Source organism: Sinocyclocheilus rhinocerous, unplaced genomic scaffold, assembly GCF_001515625.1.
Source record: "Sinocyclocheilus rhinocerous isolate Xijiao unplaced genomic scaffold, SAMN03320098_v1.1 scaffold185, whole genome shotgun sequence".
NCBI lineage: Eukaryota > Metazoa > Chordata > Actinopteri > Cypriniformes > Cyprinidae > Sinocyclocheilus > Sinocyclocheilus rhinocerous.
Genome location: NW_015662163.1, coordinates 443,467 through 463,154, shown reverse-complemented (window position 1 = coordinate 463,154; position 19,688 = coordinate 443,467). Strand labels below are relative to the sequence as shown.

At 37.4% G+C, this 19,688-nt stretch overlaps 2 protein-coding genes across 5 annotated transcripts in view; both read left to right on the top strand.

Annotated features, from left to right (window-relative positions):
• Positions 1-5,008, top strand: part of hivep2a (HIVEP zinc finger 2a) — an 80,347-nt gene extending 75,339 nt beyond the window's left edge. For all 4 annotated transcript variants that reach the window (XM_016537503.1, XM_016537502.1, XM_016537501.1 and 1 more), the window contains 2 exons: positions 1,074-1,996; positions 2,806-5,008. In XM_016537503.1, the coding sequence (XP_016392989.1) occupies positions 1,074-1,996; positions 2,806-3,561 (1,679 nt within the window). In that variant the 3' untranslated portion in view covers positions 3,562-5,008. The remainder of the gene's footprint in view (positions 1-1,073; positions 1,997-2,805) is intronic.
• Positions 5,009-14,738: 9,730 nt separating this feature from the next.
• LOC107727565 (endothelin-2) lies at positions 14,739-18,887 on the top strand. Its single transcript, XM_016537464.1, has 4 exons — positions 14,739-14,924; positions 17,910-18,057; positions 18,560-18,688; positions 18,779-18,887. The coding sequence occupies exons 1-4, from the start codon at positions 14,867-14,869 to the stop codon at positions 18,885-18,887; spliced, it is 444 nt and encodes a 147-aa protein (XP_016392950.1). The 5' UTR covers positions 14,739-14,866.
• The last annotated feature ends 801 nt before the right edge of the window (positions 18,888-19,688 follow it).

The following is a 19,688-nucleotide window of genomic DNA, read 5'->3' as shown; positions in this document are numbered from 1 at the left end:
GCCCCTTATCCGATTGCAATCCAATGACTGGGACGCACATTTTGAAGGACAAGACTGTAGCCTATACGATGTATTTTGTATGTCCGGTAGTCCTCAAATAACATTATAGTCCCATCTCGTCTTAACGAAGACGCGGCATTAATTTCGTCATAGTTTTTATCATCAGATATTAGTTTTAGCTCGTCAACGTCTTGTCTTAGTCAAAAAATGTTCGTTAACGAATATTTTTCCTCGTCGTCTTCGTTGACGAAATTAACACTGAAGCAGGTATGATTCAGATTCTGGATACATTTTATTTAGAGGAGCCAATATTGCAATATATGTTGGCATCTGGAAGTAGTACCAGTACAGGAAAATTTGCCTAATTAAAAACAGAAACCTTCTACTGCCAGTGTTAAAAATATTTCTAAATAAATAAAAAAATTCCCCCATTGTGATTGCATGTTCTATCAAAGGGAGACAAAGAATGCAAACGCCCCTTATCCGATTGCAATCCAATGACTGGGACGCACATTTTGAAGGACAAGACAGTAGCCTATACGATGTATTTTGTATGTCCGGTAGTCCTCAAATAACATTATAGTCCCGTCTCGTCTTAACGAAGACGCGGCATTAATTTCGTCATAGTTTTTATCATCAGATATTAGTTTTAGCTCGTCAACGTCTTGTCTTAGTCAAAAAATGTTCGTTAACGAATATTTTTCCTCGTCGTCTTCGTTGACGAAATTAACACTGAAGCAGGTATGATTCAGATTCTGGATACATTTTATTTAGAGGAGCCAATATTGCAATATATGTTGGCATCTGGAAGTAGTACCAGTACAGGAAAATTTGCCTAATTAAAAACAGAAACCTTCTACTGCCAGTGTTAAAAATATTTCTAAATAAATAAAAAAATTCCCCCATTGTGATTGCATGTTCTATCAAAGGGAGACAAAGAAACCCAGCAACCTTTCAAGGCCAACTGATATTTAGGAATAAAATAAACACAACTTGCTATTAAGACACCTCAAACAATGTTGATTAACCAGTGAAAGTCTATTGAGAAAATGTGTTATTGTACTTTTTTCCAGACACCACTGAGGAGGTCCAAAGAGCATCAGAAAAGATTGGCATGTCAGAGATAATGGCAGAGCACCAATTCTCTGACGCTGATGACTCGGAGGGTGCTGAAGAGGATGGTGATGAAGTTGATGAAGATGAGGATGACGATGACGAGTATGATGGTGATTCAACGCCGAAGACACGGTCCCGAAGCACAAGTCCACAGCCATGTGCCATCCCCTCGCTCTCCATCACTGCAGTCGCCGCTTCACAAGAATCCACACCAGAGCCTCTGGCCTCTGTCTCCAAACAGCCTCTTTTCACTTATTTCACTAGTCTGCCCAGTATTCAGATCACCCAACTCATGGTACCCAGTGAGAAAGCTGGAGAGGCCCAGATGGCTGAATACCAGAAGCTCCTTCAAGGGGCTCTGGGTGAAGATCACAAAAACAGACTGGATGTGCCTAGCTCTATGGATGAAGACCTGGCTCTCTCTCCGGAACACAGCTCATCCTCCTTTGACTTCTGCTCCCGTCTGTCTTCACCCGGCTGTGATTCCTCCCCTCTGCGAGAAAGCTCACCTTCCTCTAGGCGATATCTGTCCCCTCGAAGGGACCTCTCCCCACGTGGTCGTTTGTCACCGAGGCGAGAAGCGTCTCCCCTTAGGCATATCTCCCCCAGGCGGGATGTTTATAGAAGGGATCTGTCACCGAGGAGGGACCTTTCTCCAAGAAGACATCTCTCTCCCATCTCCCAGACAGGACGGCCGACATCCCCAGGAAGGGATCTCTCAGGCAGACTTTCTCCCAGAAGCCGTAGGGGCATGATCAGACCTGTGTCCCCCAGGAGGGGTCTCCATTATCAAATCGGCCCATGGGCGCACAACCCCAGCCCACATGCAGAGATGATATCATTAAGCCAAAAGACCAAAAGCCATGCAGAGCTGGAGCTGGTAAGTTATATTTCCCTCATAAACAGTTAAAACTTTATATCTCCAGTCATTATTAACTTTTCTAAAACAAATCAAAATTAATATAGCTGTAAACAGTTCACTAGCTAGGCAACCATATCGAGTCCATCTTAAAATTACACAGCCTGCATTCTTTACATGCGTGCTAGGTTTGGTGAGTTAAGGAATAAAAAGTCATTGTTGTTCAAAGTGAAGAGTAATAATAACGATATGCCAGAGGAAAGGCAATAGCCAGCATACAGTATGTTGGATCCTTAATAAAGTATACTATGCTCAAGTATACAAGTTTGGACAAGTAAATTGCAGTGGTAGTCAGTTAATGTCTCTAACAAACAAATTGCCATCATACAACAGAATGGAGCATTTCAATTTACATTGTATACTAGTTAATTAAGAACTCCCTGGAGAAAGTGGATAACTGCAGTGCCTATACAGTGTATGCAGTACAGTAATTCATTTCACTGCTACCTGGCTTGTTACCATAGAGCTAGGGGGATAATAAGATAAATGAGCAAGGTCTATTATGTAAGCTTGGCCCTTTTTTACTGGCAACTGTTGTTTTTGTTCGTTGCGGTCTTGTTAAATTTTCCAAACTTTCCAAGAGGTCCAGTTTAAATAACTGAGAAACAAGCCCCAGATAAGCAGAATAACTGACAAGTATTTCAAGAATTATTTGCTAATCTTATCACCTAAGGTGTATTTAGCTTCACAATGATTTATTTAAACACTGCCTTTACGATTTTCCAGGAATATTTTGTCATGTAAATTAACCATATCTTCCAACTGTTTAGGACCAGCGAAAGACATCGCATCTTCAAGGGGAGGCTCGCAATGCAGATGGCCCCAATGTCCACCAGGGATTATTTAGCCACCTTCCCCTGCACTCCCAGCAACAGATCCGCACTCCGTTCTCCATGATACCCATTGGCGGCATCCAGATGGTACATTCTGTGCCCACTTCTGTCACTGGTCATGCCCACCCCACACGCTTTCCCCTGCAGAAGAGCACTTCGGAGGAGTCCAGCACCAGCGAGGTGTCCTTCCACCTTTCCGAGGGTAGAGGGTCCACCAGCAGAGGCCCAGAAGACTCACCCCAGTCCCACGAAAAATCCATGTCCCCCAAGGCTGCATCACCTTCCTCACAAAGGTCACGAGAGGACAGCACTGACATGGAGAGCAAGCAGGAAGAGTGCATCCAAACGTGCACTAAGGCGATCGCCTCGCTGTGCATCGCCTCCGAAGAAAATCCAGAAAAATCGACAGTTCCAATTGATCTTTACCATCAGCACACATTATCTCATTCACCCGCAGCTCAGCAAGACTGCGCACCGAGAGCGCAGCACTATTGCAGCTCAGAGATCAGTCACCCCCTACACTCCAGAGCAGAGAGCAGAGTGTCTGCCACATCAAAGACTCCCACAGCAAGCCATCCCACTCTCTACAACACAGAGATGGCAGAGCGAGCGTCTGGCCAACAAGGCCGTGGAGAGAGGCCAGCGACCATAAAGAAAGGCAAAGATTTAAAAGACGCTATTAACAACAGGTGAACAAGGTCGAAGGGAGAGTGGTAAATTACGCTCACACATTTTATATTTACACATGTACATCCATGTACACACAGAAAATCAGTCTGATTCAGTGGTTTTAATGTACATGTATAGCATGCCTTTTATAACACGGTTTGCTATCTCAACTATAATTACTTTCTTATTTAAAGTTTCAAAGAATATACATATATCTAAATATATATGTGTTAACTTATATATGAGCCTGACCAAAATTGCTTATGGACTTTGTCTGGTACTTTTAAAAAATGTACAGATGTGTGTGCCTTTTCTTTACTTTTTGCTTATATTCTTATAAGCATTAAACAGGAAGACGTAAATATATATCGAGTTTTGTGTATCCCGCTTTGTAACAAATGCAATTTACCGTCTTTTTGGACACTTTCGGTCTGAACGATGTGAAGTATCAATACATGTAAGGTTGCACTAAAACATATTTTTATACGTGTGAAATTAAATGGCTTTTGTGTACAGCAGCGATTCTATAATACTATTTATTGTATCATGTTTCATAAATTGTACATTTTTCTTAATGCTGTGGATGCCTTTTCTATGTAAAGCATGGGTTTTGCTATTGCATAATTAGAGCAAAAAATTATGTACATGTAATTATGGCTTTATATATTTAGAAGTATGTGTGCATATACTTTTCAGTAAACTCGCTTTATTTAGAATTCTATATAATTTAAGTAAATGTTTATATACCTAGTATACAGAAAAACGATATATCTGCACATGTTTTAGATTGACACCCACATACAGTATGGTAGTTGGTTCTAAGTGCTTGTACCCTTCTCTTTCCTATTGGCTGGTAGGCTACACTAGTTGTGATTTCACCGTTCACATTTTAAATGTAGAACTGTTAAGCATTAAGTGAATCAACTTTCGCACTTCTGCATTTCCTCCACCACTTATTGAGGTAGATGTGAAAGGTATTTTGATCTTCTGTGAATTATGTTGCTTGAAGTACTTGACTTGTTGATGATTAGTATGGGGAACATTCCAACAGATGTAAATATCGGATGCCTATGGTTCTGTATACTCTCATAGCCGTACATATTCACACATTGATGGAGTTCGTCAAGGGCCACGTCATCAGTCCTTAAACACTTTTATAAATGTACATACAAAAACTCCAATACTGAGAACTCCTAAAATGCACCTTATGTTTCCTAAACCTTCCTAACGAATCCCAAATTATATCACTTTTAGAACTGGGATTGGAAATACAAATTTTTCTTTTTTTTTGGAATATGTTTTGAGTTGAAGCAACCTAACTGAACTGGAGTATGGAGCCAGTGCACTTGTGTGTATATCTGTATTTTGTATTGTGTGTATATGATCTATGTAATTGACTCCTTTGACATTTTTGTCGGTAGTCCCTGCTATCCACTTAACTGTATTAACATGTCTTTCAAACCTAAGGTATCAAAAGCACAAATCATTGTATTGAAACAAACAAAAAGAATAAAAGACAAACACAATTAAAAATAATAAAAATAAAAAGGGTAACTTTGTGATTTTCAGTGGAAAACCAATATGTACAATATCAGTTTTGACGAATCACAGCACAGGTGAAAAAAAAAAATACAGATTGCTGTTTTCAAATAAATACAACTATGGTAACTTTGCATGTCCGTGGTGTTTTAATGCTTCTCTACTTTTCCAGGAAACTGGCACAAAATAATGCTCAAATTCTCTTTCAACTTATGTAAAAAGAGGGGTGAGGAAAGGAGAGGACAAAAAGAAGAATTTGAAAAGGATCAGATACACAATCAGATTGAATCTGTCAGTACACAAAGACATCTTGCATTGCTAATTTTAGTAGTTCTGCCTGACTGTACATGAAAACTGTATCACCACAATGTTAATACACGTTGACACAAATAGGTTGATGTGACATCTTTTGTGCATCTACCAATTAGATCAACCCATCAATCTTCTTGCTTTCATTTATTTTTTAACAGTCTTATCAGTCTTTTAAACTTGTTTTTAATCTAAACAGTAAGAAAAGTAGTTGTAAACTTCTAATAATCACTGATGTGAACATTTGCATACTCAAAATCGCATTTTTTAAAAGACAAAATTTAGTTTTAGTATTAAAGGAAGGTTGATCTTGAACCTACAATATTTTCCTACCAATCTACACACACAACTTTTGGTCCATACAAATTTCATCATCATCATCTTATACAACATCAGAACTGGCTAACACATTTTGCACAAAACTTGTACATTTAACATTTCACATCAACTAACATGGATGCTGAGCCTCTCTGATTAGAAATACATTGTTGTATCAGAAGCAGTGTGCTCCTGAAAAATCTTCATGTCTGGCAAATAGTTATTAAGGCCGTTTGTCAGCAGATTAACCTTTTACCACATCATCCAAAAACTGATCAAGTGCACATATTACAGGGGGAAACTATGTCAATAGCACAGTACTTCTGAAAATCAGTACTGTTATCATTAGTGTTAGGCAGGTTTTCCTTTGTTTACCATTCTTGATTATTCTCAAAATAAGATGTCATCCGTTCATCATTAACTATGTGGTGTAATATGACGTAGCCATTACTGTTTAACTTAAGAATGGAATTGCACTTCCTGAACAATGTGAGGAACTCTGTGAATTTTTTTAAGAAATGTGACATGGCCTCCTCCCTATTAATGAACCGTTTCCCACGCTTCCCTATATAGAATGATTGCACAATACAGTCTTATGCAACAATATTTTTGACAGTGCAAGCAGAAACTCAATTGCTGGCATAAAAATGAGTGTAGCAGAATTCTATACAAGTGCACAGATACCACTGGCAATACCACCCATAATAGCACTTTTAAGTCTCAACAAATAGCAGCAGCCTTGTTCAAACTGATGCAGATTAGAATTAACTGGTACACACGACAAGCAGAAACTCAATTGCTGGCATAAAAATGAGTGTAGCAGAATTCTATACAAGTGCACAGATACCACTGGCAATACCACCCATAATAGCACTTTTAAAGTCTCAACAAATAGCAGCAGCCTTGTTCAAACTGATGCAGATTAGAATTAACTGGTACACACGAGCTACAATAAATGTTTGTGATCTATTTAACCAGAATGACATATTTTCCTCTGCTGTTTTATATCTAAACCACCTCTATACAGATTGAATGTGGAGAAAATGATTGATTATTAGTATGTTAGGTCTGCACATAGGTTGTGGGGACCATCCATGGGAACATATGTTTGGAACAGTTAAACATTTATTTTTTATTTTTTTAACTAAGGCAGTCTCTTGCCAAGAAGAAAAGAAAACCACAGCCCACATTTTCCATGTGTAGTCAATGTTTCTACACAGTTTTATTCATGGGCGACAGCCGCGCCTGTCCTGCTGGAGGTGACCGGATGTCATCTCTGATAGACCCTGAGCATAAAAAGATCACGTCTGGAGAGAATTCTATAGAAACTTACTGACAGGTCTCAAGCTAAATTTAGTGCATTTTCAAACTTCTCACATCGGCAGTATGTCATAGCCACATGCTATATTGTTACAGTGTGTGTAAAACAAAGTCTGCATCCTGATCTTTTCTTTAAGACATACTGCCATCTGTTGGTTTAGGACTGAAATTAGTTTTTTCCTATACTGTACATGAACAGTACAACGCAGAACAGACATACCTTTAATGTTTTAAAAATGCATAGCTTGCAATTTTTAACTTGTTAATGTTTGTCAGATCTACTATTTTTTCTGATACTTTTATTTAGAAAGGATGCTTAAAATTCAAAATAAAAACATGTTTATTTTTATTTCAAATAAATTCAGTTCTTTTGAATTCTGTACTCATTAAAGAATTTTAAAAAAATTTTTTTTATCACAGTTTCCACAAACATGTTAAGCAGCACAACACTGATAACAATAAGAAATGTATTTGAGCACAGAATTAGCATATTAAAATGATTTCTGAAGGTACATGTGACACTGAAGACTGGAGTAATAATGCTGAAGATACACTGCTATGCATTACAGAAATAAATTACATTTTAAAACATATAACAGCTTATATTGTAATAATATGTAGCCTTGATAAGCATAACAGACTTAATGATAATTCTCTCTCAACAAGTACTGTAAATTACACAGATAGCCTTCTAACTTGGTACATTACAAAATACAAATTAAAATGAATAAAAATAATAATATATTTAAAAGATAAAAACAGGGTCCAAAATATTTGCATTTATTTTTATTCATTATTATTATTTTTTTAATACATTTTTTAAAATCAACATCATTACCTAGCTACAGTATACTGGCCTGAACTATAAATCAAGGTATCAGGTATGAAATATGCCAGTGATCAAATGCAGACAGGCAACTTGTGTCTATGTTTGCTATCAGTGGTCATTAAGGCACATACTGTACCTGTAAATAAGATATAGTAAGCACTAAAGGAGTGGATCATTAGGTGATGTGGTTCACCATACTGACCATACTTGGCTGGGCCTCTCTGTTTATTGAGAGGGCCAACATGTATGGCTTGGCTGGAACTTCTGAGTCATAATAAGAAGCAGATGTAAAGGAGACAGCGACGGTCTCAAAGTCAGACTTATAGCACTGTTTACGGTCTGTTCCCTCCAGCATTCTCTTGGGCTGAAGGGCTTTTGTAAAACTTTCCCATTTTTCTCTCTCTCTCTCTTATCATGGAAGTACTTCCTCAGAGATTTTCTTGCTGTGTTAACTAATTGCTTCTCTGCTGACATGTATCATGTGTTCAGCTGATGGAATGTTACTGTCATATAGTGCAAGATGACTTTGTAGCCTTTTCGCTTGTAAGTCACTGAATTGCTGTACTGTCAGCTCTATTATCCACGGGAGATGTTAAAACAGGGTGGGGTGAAAGACAAATTCATTGGAACATTTCCATTGCCATTCCAGTGGGAAAAGTTTCTTCAGATTATTGAAATGTTCTTTACACTAAGAAAAAAAATGGTTCTTTTAAGAACCGTTAACAGAAAGGTTATTTGGGCCACCCAAAAGGGTTCTTCTATTGCATTGCTTCAAACCCTGATTGGTTTGTATTTTCAACACATTGCAGACTTCCCATTATGTTAATATCGTTGCTACATAGTTCAATGGCATGCTGAATGCTGAATGAAGTGTGGCAGTCTCCTGAGAAAATAAAGTTAAAAAGTTCAATAAAAAAAACATCAGAAGGAAGGATGAGACAGAGGAAAGCTGCTTTCTAGTCAGAGGAGTTTAAACTGCGATCACCGCTGCCACCTTTAAAAGTGATTCATTTGGAAACACTTGGGGAAAGAACAACATCAGTTTTGCTTTGGTGGCTTGTGGAAAAGCTGTAGGCGTGCAGGTACATACTGTACAGAGAGGTTACTTTCCATCCATAGACTAGGGCCAAGGAGACAGAGCAGGAGTCCGGCCAAGCGCAGGAGAACCATTAATGCAGAACTCTAAATCATTCCACCGATGGCCTCAAAGGTGTCATGTTTTCGCAGGGCAGGAGCCAGGAGAGGATGTTTAGCTGTGCCTAATCTTCTTCTGGAGGTTTGCCTTTGATTGTATCTTGTACATTATGGACATATGATTCCACACTCGAGCGGAATAGAGACGTGTAATGTACGGTGGCAGGGAGGAAGTGATCAGGCAGGCAGTAGAATAGTAGGGGTAGATGCGAGCCCAGCAAGACCTGCATGGCATATGGTGAAAAATCTGTTCTTCGCTGTTATTAAGTGGCTCTCAGGCTGCCTTCAGCCAAGGCATACCCAGTAAGCCATGGCAGACACAGAGTACTGTTCTTGCAGAGCTGACGCATTTTGATCCAGTTGAGCACTGTAGGGCTGCCCACCCTCTGATAGTCCATTATAATTAGAACGATTTGTCGTCATCTTGCTGTACACTGATGGTCTCATAAATTGCAAACTGCCAATTGCACTTTTTTAGCACAGTGTAAAAATATTTAGCATGCTGTTTACAGTAAACTGCATATATTCTTTTTCAGATATTGTAATAATTATGTGAGGTTTTGTTGTATGAACAGGAGTTAAAACTAATTTTTGTTAAGTTTGTCTATTATTGCCTGTGTGTGTGTTTTAAGCAACACACACACACACACATATATATATATATATATATATATATATACATACAAAGAAAAAATCTAGAGAGGTAAGTCATTAGACAAAATTTGCATTTGTAACCACTACTTCCAATGTTTCCCCTCAGAGTAATTGGCCAATAACTCTTAAAGAGCCCAATTATCTAAATATAGCCTCAAAATCTTTTCGGTATTTCAAGATGCAGTTGACCAACGTATGTTTTTCTGGTTGCGTAATTACTGTGATTCAGCTCAAAAATAACATAATTATCTTCTGCCTAACCTTTAATTAGTTTTGTTGTCTTATCTCATTCATATGCTCCATAAGTGGTTTTATGGATTTATCAGAACAATTAAAATGCTGATGTACAGATTGTCACATTTCACAAATTAAAGCATCCATGAACTCGTTAGCAGCTTTAGTGGATGGATGCAGAGGGATGTATACAGGTGCTATTTTCATTTCACTATAAATTAGAATTATGACATGTCATTTTGTAATACACTAAAAATATGTGTGTTTACAATTTTGAAACGGAAAGACTGAATAGTATTTTCTTGTAAAACTTACCTCAATAATCTTTGTTCCATTTACGATTTTGAAAAACAATTTTTACGCATTCAACCCAAAAAAATTCTGTTATCATTTATGAATGTCATATCGTTATAAACATAACTGTGGAAACCAAATAGAGATGTTTAGCAGAATGTATAAGCTGTTCTTTTTCATACAATGAAAGTGTATGGTGACCAGGGGCTGTAAAGTTTCTTAAATTTCATTCTGTTCCTCATAGAAGCTTACCATATGCCCAGTTATTATGGAATACTGTTATGGTACTGTTATTGTTTTAATTTTATTTTTTGCCATTCTTGATGCTTTAGCCTCTGATTATCATTCACTTTCAGTGTACAAAAAAAGTATAAATAAAATCTCTTTTTGAGGTCAGTGAAAGAAAGTCACATAGTTGAGAACTAAAAACTAAAAATATTCATTTTAGGGTGAGCTCTCTCTTTAAAGAAAGTTTTGGTTAAACGTCAAACAAATTATTGGCCCCAAGGCTGTAGTGAACCTTCATTAGGTTTGAAAAGTTCAAGAAGTTCTTAGTATAAAGCAGACAAATCGGTACCTGACAAGCTCTCATGCTATCTGGGATCAAAATGATGGCTGACACCCTCTCAAAAGCAACTTCCTATAAAAGTCACCACCTCTCCATTAGTGCTGTCTGGAACAGTCACCCAACAGGCCCGTATGGAACAGCATTCACTCTGCAATCAAAGATAAAATGTGTGGTTTTCAGTAAGAAAGTGTCTCAGATTGAAAAAATAAAAATGACACCAAGCTTATTTTATTCTATGCATCCGGCTCCCAGGTTTCCAGCTGGGATAATCAGCAATAAATCACATTTAATTTCCCTGAGAATGTGTGTCCAAGCCCAGCGCTAGAACATGAGACAGGATGTGGTAGACCTGTGTTAGCAGCACTTTCAGTAAGACTGCCATGTGCTCATACATTATGTTTCACTTTGGAAAGAAGAAAGCAGTAGCACTTCCTGACCTGTGACAGGCTGATGCATTTTTGCATTTATTTACAGTACATCGTTTCTGACAAAACAGTAAAAACCTTAGTCTTAACTTATGATTCTTTAAAAACCTTTGTAATTATTCAGAAGTTCAGAACTGAAATCCAAAAATCCAGCACAAAGAATCTAATCCCAGGAAATCACAACAGACTTAGGCTGTATTTGTAATGTAATATTACTTATTTTACAAAAGTATACAGTTAATGTAAAGCATAATGTACAGTTAGCCAGTCATCATCAGAGCTTTTTACTTAAACTATATTGTTGCTGTATATGTACACAAATTAAATAAAGAACGTGTCTTTAAATCAGTAATTAACGCACACTAGCGCCTGAAGATAAATATAACATTATAATATGTGTGTAATATGCTGTAAGACAGAAAGTTAATGAAGATCTAAATAACTATATGGGTCATGACAGCAAGTGATGGGACTGCATGTTTTATTACACAATATAAACATAAGCTGAGTTACCACAGTTAATGTACATATTTACCTACATGGTTTATGCCCACTGCAGTTTAAATTCATGTGGGCATTAACCAAACCTGCTTTTATGTAAGACTGGGCTTTCCAAATAGTTTAGGTAAAACACTGAAGCTCTGTCTCACTCCGAAATGTTGCTTTGCACGGGAATCTCTCACCTTCTTTAAACAGGGAAAAACGCGAGACAACCTTTTTATCCATTGTGCTGACCAACAGGTGAAACAAAATTTCAAAATTTACTCATTTTCGTTTGATTAAGATACCTACCTTTACAAATACTGTACGCCTAGTAACAAGCTTGTAGTTTGGACACCAAACCCCATATCTGAACACTAGGTGGAGTCATAGAGTACCTTTTTTTTCTGTTAAACCTGGGGCACGTTCAAGCTCAAACCGGTGCGCAACGTTTTGCTATGGTTTCCGGGTTGAACGACATGTTTCCTGGAAACGGTGTGCAACAGGGTTTGAAAAAAGTTTTCTCTTGTTTGGTGGGTGTGTCAAAAATGTCAGCCCAATCAGCAGCAACGTATATAAACCACACGGTATTTAAAAGACAGCTCGCACAATGGGTCCAAGTAAAGTCGTTTACAAATGTGTCTTTTACTCTGGACGGCAAGGGCAGTGACTGTAACATCCAGTGTATTTTGCAGTATTAAACATATTTATACCGATTTCATCAGGCTCCGAAAATTCTTCAAAAAAACACAAAGAATGGCCTTCTCAGCTGCCATAGTTGCAATTCTTGCGTCATCAGAACAGGGTGTTCAACGCACCACCGTTTCCAATTAAAAAAATGTTTTGCAACGTTTTGTCGGGGCTGAACAACGCCCATTGTAGGAAGTGATTTCACGTTCACTGCCCATGCCTAATGTCTGAAATCGTTGATTATTTTTAATAATAATTTTTAAGCAGTATCTGTATGCGTATGCAAAACATGATTTACGAAACTGAAATGAATTCATTTCGATACACCAATAAAATTCTTTAAAAATATAATTTCATTGTGCGTGTGTGTGTGTGCGTGCGTGCGTGCGTGCGTGTGTGTTGATGTTAAAGTTAATATGTAGCATAACTGTACATGTCATAACATACACAAGTGACGACTCTTATTAGTCTTACAAAGATAAAGAATGGAAATTAAGAGTCTGGTTGAAACAAGTAATTGTTGATCATTGATGCATACCTCAGCAGGTAATGTGGTCGAATCCTGCAAAAATAAAAAAGGAGGAAGTGCAGCTGAGGGTCAGTGAAAGTCCAGGGGAGTGTGTAAAACACTGCACCTGTGCATATGAAGGTACTGGTTTTCAGGAGCAAAAGTATTTTAAGAGATAGTCTAGCTTAATCATTGTCTTCTCTCAATAATATTTTACTTTTAATGCATTTGCTGGCTCTAGGATGGATAATCATGAACAGATTGTTTCAGGCTTGCTTGGCAAGCTAATAATAATTCTGTTGAAAAGTTTATAAAGCCTTCTTCTCGTATAGGGGTCAGTGTTCTGTGAAAACAGAAAAGTTATTGATTTACTGATTGATTTAGTCAGCGATTCTGCATGCCATTTGACACTTTGAGCAGTTAGCCAAAGTCTCACTATTTTATTAGTTTAATAATCACTTACTCAGCACGTTTACATTGCTACAAAAGATAAAACTTTTTTTTTATCAAATAAAAACATAAAGCGTTAACGTAATGTGATATGAAATGCGACAAAGACTGGCACAAAGAATTCAAAAAAAAATTCCTCGCACTGTTGTCCTCTGCCAAAGATCAAGCCTGTAATATTGTCTTGAATAAAAGAAAAAACAACACTTAGATTGAATTCACATTAAAGTATCAGTTGAACTTGCATATACAGTAGTGGGGCTGTGTCCCATAGTTCACAGTTCAATTTCAGAAGCATGAGCATTTTTTCAGACAGTCTGTCAAACTGTTCATTATGTCTCTCCCACAGCTGCAGGAAGAAGCCGTTTGGAGCTCTGAAGTTCTCCTTCCTCCTCCACAGCACCTCACCTCACAGATCTAATTGCTGTAGCCAGGGGCTCTGTGACCAAATATGTTGTTTTGTGTTGTGCCCAGCCTTTAATTATCTCTCCTGAATGCAAAACTAAGCCTAATCTGTACTAATGAGAAGTCAAAAAGTGAGCTAAATAGAAGTACGGGTGGGAAAAAAAAAAACCTAACCCCTGTGGTGCTGCATAGAATACATCACTTTGCCCCCCTTGTGATTAAATGACAGGCCCCATTGAGGACCATTCTCAACAACTTTCACGCCACAGTTCATATCTCTTAGGCTGTTTGTGCAGTGGATCTTGTCACACGAATTTTCACCAAATTTGAGATGATTATGGAAGGAATTGCCAAAAATGAGAGCAAGAACTGTTTCTGAACTGCAGACAATGTTTAACCAGTTAGAGGAACCCTCCACAGTTAAGAGAGTCTGGCACGCTGATGCTTACATTGAGATGTTTCAATTGGCTTTTTATTGTTTTAATTAAGATGGAGGTTTACCACAATGGGCTTCCCTTGGTTTGGGAAAAAGACCTGGTCTGTCTAGGCTTTCTACTTTGAAAAAGATGGGTTTCCTCTCCAGGCTGTAGTTTTGACTTTGTTCTTCAAGCCTCCATTCCTAACATAGCATCAGGAAGGAAAAAACAAGAGTGCGCAAAAATTCCCATGAGATGCCAGCTCACCCATGAAGTGGAACTCAATCCATCCGTTTATAATCTTTGATGCACCTCTGACCATGTTGGAAGGAAGCACTTGATAGAAACAGACAATGTTGAGATACCTTATTTCACAAATGTTTCCACTGGATTTAGAACATCTATCCAAACAAAGAGTACAATCTCTCCCTCTCTCTCTCCCACTGACACTAGCATACAATGAGTCTTGTCAAACACCTGTCCTTAGCATTGTGAAGAACAACTTGGCAGGCTGATCCAAAGAGGGAGATGGGGGAGGAGGGTGTGGTAGGCTGGAGGTGTTTAGAGAGTGGCAGAAGTTTCTGAGAAACTCCACAACCTGCTCTCTCTCCCCTCACAGCTTTCCTCTCTTCCTGTGGATAGACATCCAGGAGACAGGCTTGCCAATTAATGTTCTGAACATCTTTGGAAAGAAGCATTATGGATTTTTCCTTCTTATTCTTAATAAGTGTGGTTGTTTTCATATTGGAACAACAAGGTAAATGACTATCATCTTTCTTATATATATTATTTTGGCTTTCTGTTCAAATCTTGAACTACTATGTGAATATTTTCCTATCTGAAAAAATGTTAATCTAGCTTACATACGATTTTATCTAGCAAAAGCCAACTTTGTTCTTGGCATGTGAACTGTATTTTCACACCAGATATATATTCTTGTAATTTAAAAGGGACAAACTATTTACTGTTAATGCTTAAAGAAAAACATTTACTCACCCTCTCATTGATCCATGCCTGTATGACTTTCTTTCCTCTATGGAACATAAAAGAAGATTTTTTGAGAAATGGTTTGGTTACCAATATTCTTAAAAAATATCTTCTTTTGTGTTTCACAGAAGACATAAAATTCATACAAGTTTGGTGTAAATTGTGACAGAAATACTAAATATTTGATTTGATTGTGACTGGTGAAAAAAATACATAACAGAAATCTATCAAAAATGTGAGTTAAATATTTTTTTGATAGATTTCTATAATCAATTTTTTTCATAACACCAGTACCACAATATGCAGTTAGTTATACAATAGTAGACTGAACAGTTGAATTAGGGTTAAATGTGGCATAAAATGCTGCTTAAGCCATTTGAGCATGTAAGTGTGTAAACTCGCCATGTGTAGGCCATCTACCACTTCTATGGACCACAGAACATGTAACTTCCTTAATGGTGGTGCAAAATCACCGACGGTTGCCTCAGAATGGTCTAGCTTTTGTGCTGTGGGTAGGCTTAATTTTAATAGCATGCAGAGTTCATAGCCAGAGCAAGATGTCTCTGTAAACAGTTCAAGCAGTGAGAAATTTCAGAAACTTTGACTATGATCATTTCTTTGTTTTACAAGGGAAATTTTCTTGAATCAATTGACATCGTTGAAAGTTGGCATACAAATTTTTAACATAACAGAAAGGTTTGTTGTTGAGCTCTTTAGTTTCAGCATTGGATGTACAGGTATGCAGTGCAAAACACTAGGGTATTAGGCTAGGATAATATACTGTATAGCAAAGTACTGTTATTGCAGTTAATTGCTGGGAATACAGTACCATTTTCCTCAGTAGTTTCGAGTTTCAAGGCCAGTCTCCTACAGGACAGAAATGATCACAGCTTTGAATTTTAATAACAGCAGTCAAACTACTTGGGATTAGTAAAGGTTTACATCTTCTTGCTAACATGTTAATGCTAACAACAGGAAACCTGTTGCTGTTTCTTCGAGTGAGATGGTCTGGTTCACTGTTGGTGGTTACGATTTTACGTAATCCCTTGCTTGTCTTTTACAATTCTATGCTGATCCACCTTGGCAGTCCTCTCTTTCTCGAATCTCTCAGTATCGAATTAGTGAAGTCTAGCCTGATAAAATACAGGGATGAAGAAAATGTTTCCTGATTGTCTTTCTCATGATTTTGGGTAGGATGGTATAAAGTCAGTTGTATGTGAATTATGTCAGGCATTTTAAGAAGACATTCCAATGGATTTGTAACAAATTCCAAGTTCCACATCTCAGCTTTTCTCTGTGATTAATTATCCTGACCTGATATATGAAAACTAACCCCAATGCTTCACCGGGTAACCTCAACTGACGCCTTCAGGATGTGGATGACAACTGATTTCCAGCCAAGCCAGACCAATTGTTGTGTATTCCACATCGAACTTCTATGGATAGACCCCCGTAGCCTTGTTATAGTGATGGATCACTGTGATCACTCCCAGATCACTTTCCACCAGACCCGGGCATGCAATTTCATCCTTTTCTATAAAGCCTTACAGCCTCAGGCCCTGTTTGCTTGACTGAGCACCTTAGAAGTCATTCCGGTTACTGGGGTCCTGCTAATACCCCTCTTCCATGTATCCTGAACAAAACTCAGAGACATCCATCTTGCTTCATAAAAGAATTCATCGTCCAACTTTTCCGGCAATTGAAAGTACCCTGATGTAAATACCATCATACTTGTTCTTTTGTCTTTCTTTTCCTTTGAGATCTGTTTGTCTGTTGAAGAGTTACCATGTTGCAAATGAGCCTGAGATCTGTTTTTGATTCAACTTTAAAAACCCCAACCATCGGAAGCTGTAGTGGTGGTTTGCTTTGTAGCATCTACACGTGCTGCTGGAATCCTAGAGGCATAAAATGTGGTTGGCCACAGATTCGTATTTGCTGTCTTCTTTAAACATGGTCCACATGGCTTTTTATTCACCGCAACCTTAATGAAGCTCAACCATAAGACATTTTGTTTTTAGTTTTTCTTCATTTTTATTCTTTTGTCAACATGATTTTTATCATTATTAATACTGTTGCATGGCAATTCACTTCTGAACTGATAACCTATGAGATCAAAGCTACACGAAAACAGGATTTGTATGGGAATCTTCAGGATTAAAACAAAGTGGACCTCGAAGACACAACAGTGCTGAATTGTTTAGACAGCAGCAACAGCTTAGACATGTTATGTCTCACATCATCAAATGAAGACTAATATTTTGACAAATTTTGAGGGTTTGTTTCAGGTGTAACACATCAAAGCAAAAAGTCTTAGGCTTAGGCTTAAAACGGGGATCAGTGAATTGCTGTAATTAAGCTTTCTGAACGCTGCATTGATAGTGTTACCCCATTTGTTTTTACTGCAACTATGAAGATTATTTGATTTAAAAATATAGCAAAAATTGTGAGATATTATTACAATTTGAAACAGCTGTTTTCTGTTTTAATATATTTTAAAATGTAATTTAGAAAAGTTGAATTTTCTTCATGTCTTCAGGGTCATGTGATCCTACAAAAATCTTTATAATATATTGATTTGGTGCACAAAAACATTTCTTATTACTATTAAAGTTTTAGGATTCTTTAATGAATACAACAGAAAAAAAAAAAAAAACATTTATTTGAAATAGAAATCTTTTGTAACATTGTCTTGTCCTGATTTTGATAGTTTCTTTTGTTACCTGTTGTTTAAAGTTCTTTTCTTTGTATCTGTCAGTCCCAGGGTCCCATGCAAACAGAAGTCCATCTGTGAAAGCTACTCCACACACTCACCGTCGTGAAAGACGCTGCTCCTGTGAAAACCTGAAGGACAAAGAATGTGTGTACTTTTGCCACATAGGAATCGTATGGGTCGATACGCCCAGGTACATCAGACACATTGATTTCTGTATGTCTTTGAACAGCACTTTGGTAAAGAGAGATTTGAGATCTATTGGGGACTGATGCTGGTAACCTGTGCGCTCTACAAGCACGTGTCTGGTTGTATTTAAGTGTGTGGTCTCATTAATGTGGCCCACGCATGGAGACCTCAGGACAGGCAGACTGCCTTCGGTGAAAATCAACCCAGAAACCAAAGATTGAGAGTCTGGCTCTTGGGAAGTGAAACAAGTGTGACGTCTTTTATATTTGAAACAAACAGGAATCTACACACCTGGTCAAAATGCAAATTCAAAGAAGCACGAGGCTTTCGCGGTTCTGTTCACGAATTTGAAAAGAGTTCTACATTGTGCATAAAACATACATTTATATAGGCTACAGTATATTTGGTGCAGAACATTTGTCTAGATGAGTTATTTATTAAATTTGATTATTAAATCCATATTAAAAATGGAAAGGTTTGTTAAAATATCCACTGTTCTCTCTCAGTCAGGTCATTCCCTATGGTGTGGGTTCACTCCAAATGCGTCTAAGACGAGATGTGGAACGATGCCAGTGCACAGACAAGAGAGATAAAAAGTGTGTGCGGTTTTGCTCTTACTTGGATCTCCAGCAAGAGTGAGTGTCATTATTGATTTCACTGTATTTGACACACATTGCGACAGTTGTATTGTATTTTACTGATACACTACTTGGCATCTTTTGCAGAGATGAAAATGCCTCAGTCAGAAGGTACCATTCCAGAAACTACAAAGAACGATACAAGTCTAAATTCCCCCGGAGACTGAGGAATCGCAAACCAATACAAGCAACCTGAGAGAAATGAAAAAAAAAAGCTATGTAATAACATACTGTATATTATTACTATTTGGGCAGCAAGCCTGGCCATAGGTCTGAACATGTGTGCTGTGAATGGTTTACGAAGTACAGTATTAGACATAATTTCTATTACTTTGGCTTGTCATGAAATGCTAGCATCTCAATAGTGACAGTATAGGAGTGATACTTATATTATCTAACTGGAAGTATTTTGTAGAATACTGTAAAACCGTATTGCTTACTGACGTGTAATATATATTGTTTGATGTTTCCAATTTTGTTTCCTTATAGTGAGTACAATTGGATATTTATTGAGAACAATAGCGGCTTATGGGCACTTTATGTTTGACATTAAACATATAAGTTGGCCTTGAGTAAAGATTTTTCTGTTTAGAAAGAGGATATTGTCAAAAGAAAGATTGTAGATTTGAGTTTTATTTTTAGCCTTGGAATAATAATAATAACAATAAATACCTCTCCATTACTCAGACAAGCAGTTAACATTTATTAGTGGATATAATATGATTTCTCAGACAATTGGAACAATTTCTAATCTAATGAATGAACTGAATATTTATTGTAATGTGAAAAGGCAAATAATAAAATCAATAAAACCTTTTTTTCCCCCCATATAATGGAATATGGCTGAAGTATATAATTTTGGTTTTGGTATCAACTTTCTTTGTAAATATTTCCAACTTACAATAATGGAAAAATTGCTTATAAGCTTACTGTACCTACAATGAGAGTAAGGTTAAATATGTACAGAAAAAGTGGAAGCTAAGCAAAAAAAAAAAAA

What these genes read in the sequence shown, in the direction of transcription:
- LOC107727565 (XM_016537464.1), top strand. Translation starts at nt 14,867, where the DNA reads ATGGATTTTTCCTTCTTATTCTTAATAAGTGTGGTTGTTTTCATATTG. An exon ending in GTATGGGTCGATACGCCCAG is followed by an intron (nt 18,058 to 18,559) that starts GTACATCAGACA and finishes GTTCTCTCTCAG; the next exon opens with TCAGGTCATTCCCTATGGTG. An exon ending in TACTTGGATCTCCAGCAAGA is followed by an intron (nt 18,689 to 18,778) that starts GTGAGTGTCATT and finishes CATCTTTTGCAG; the next exon opens with AGATGAAAATGCCTCAGTCA.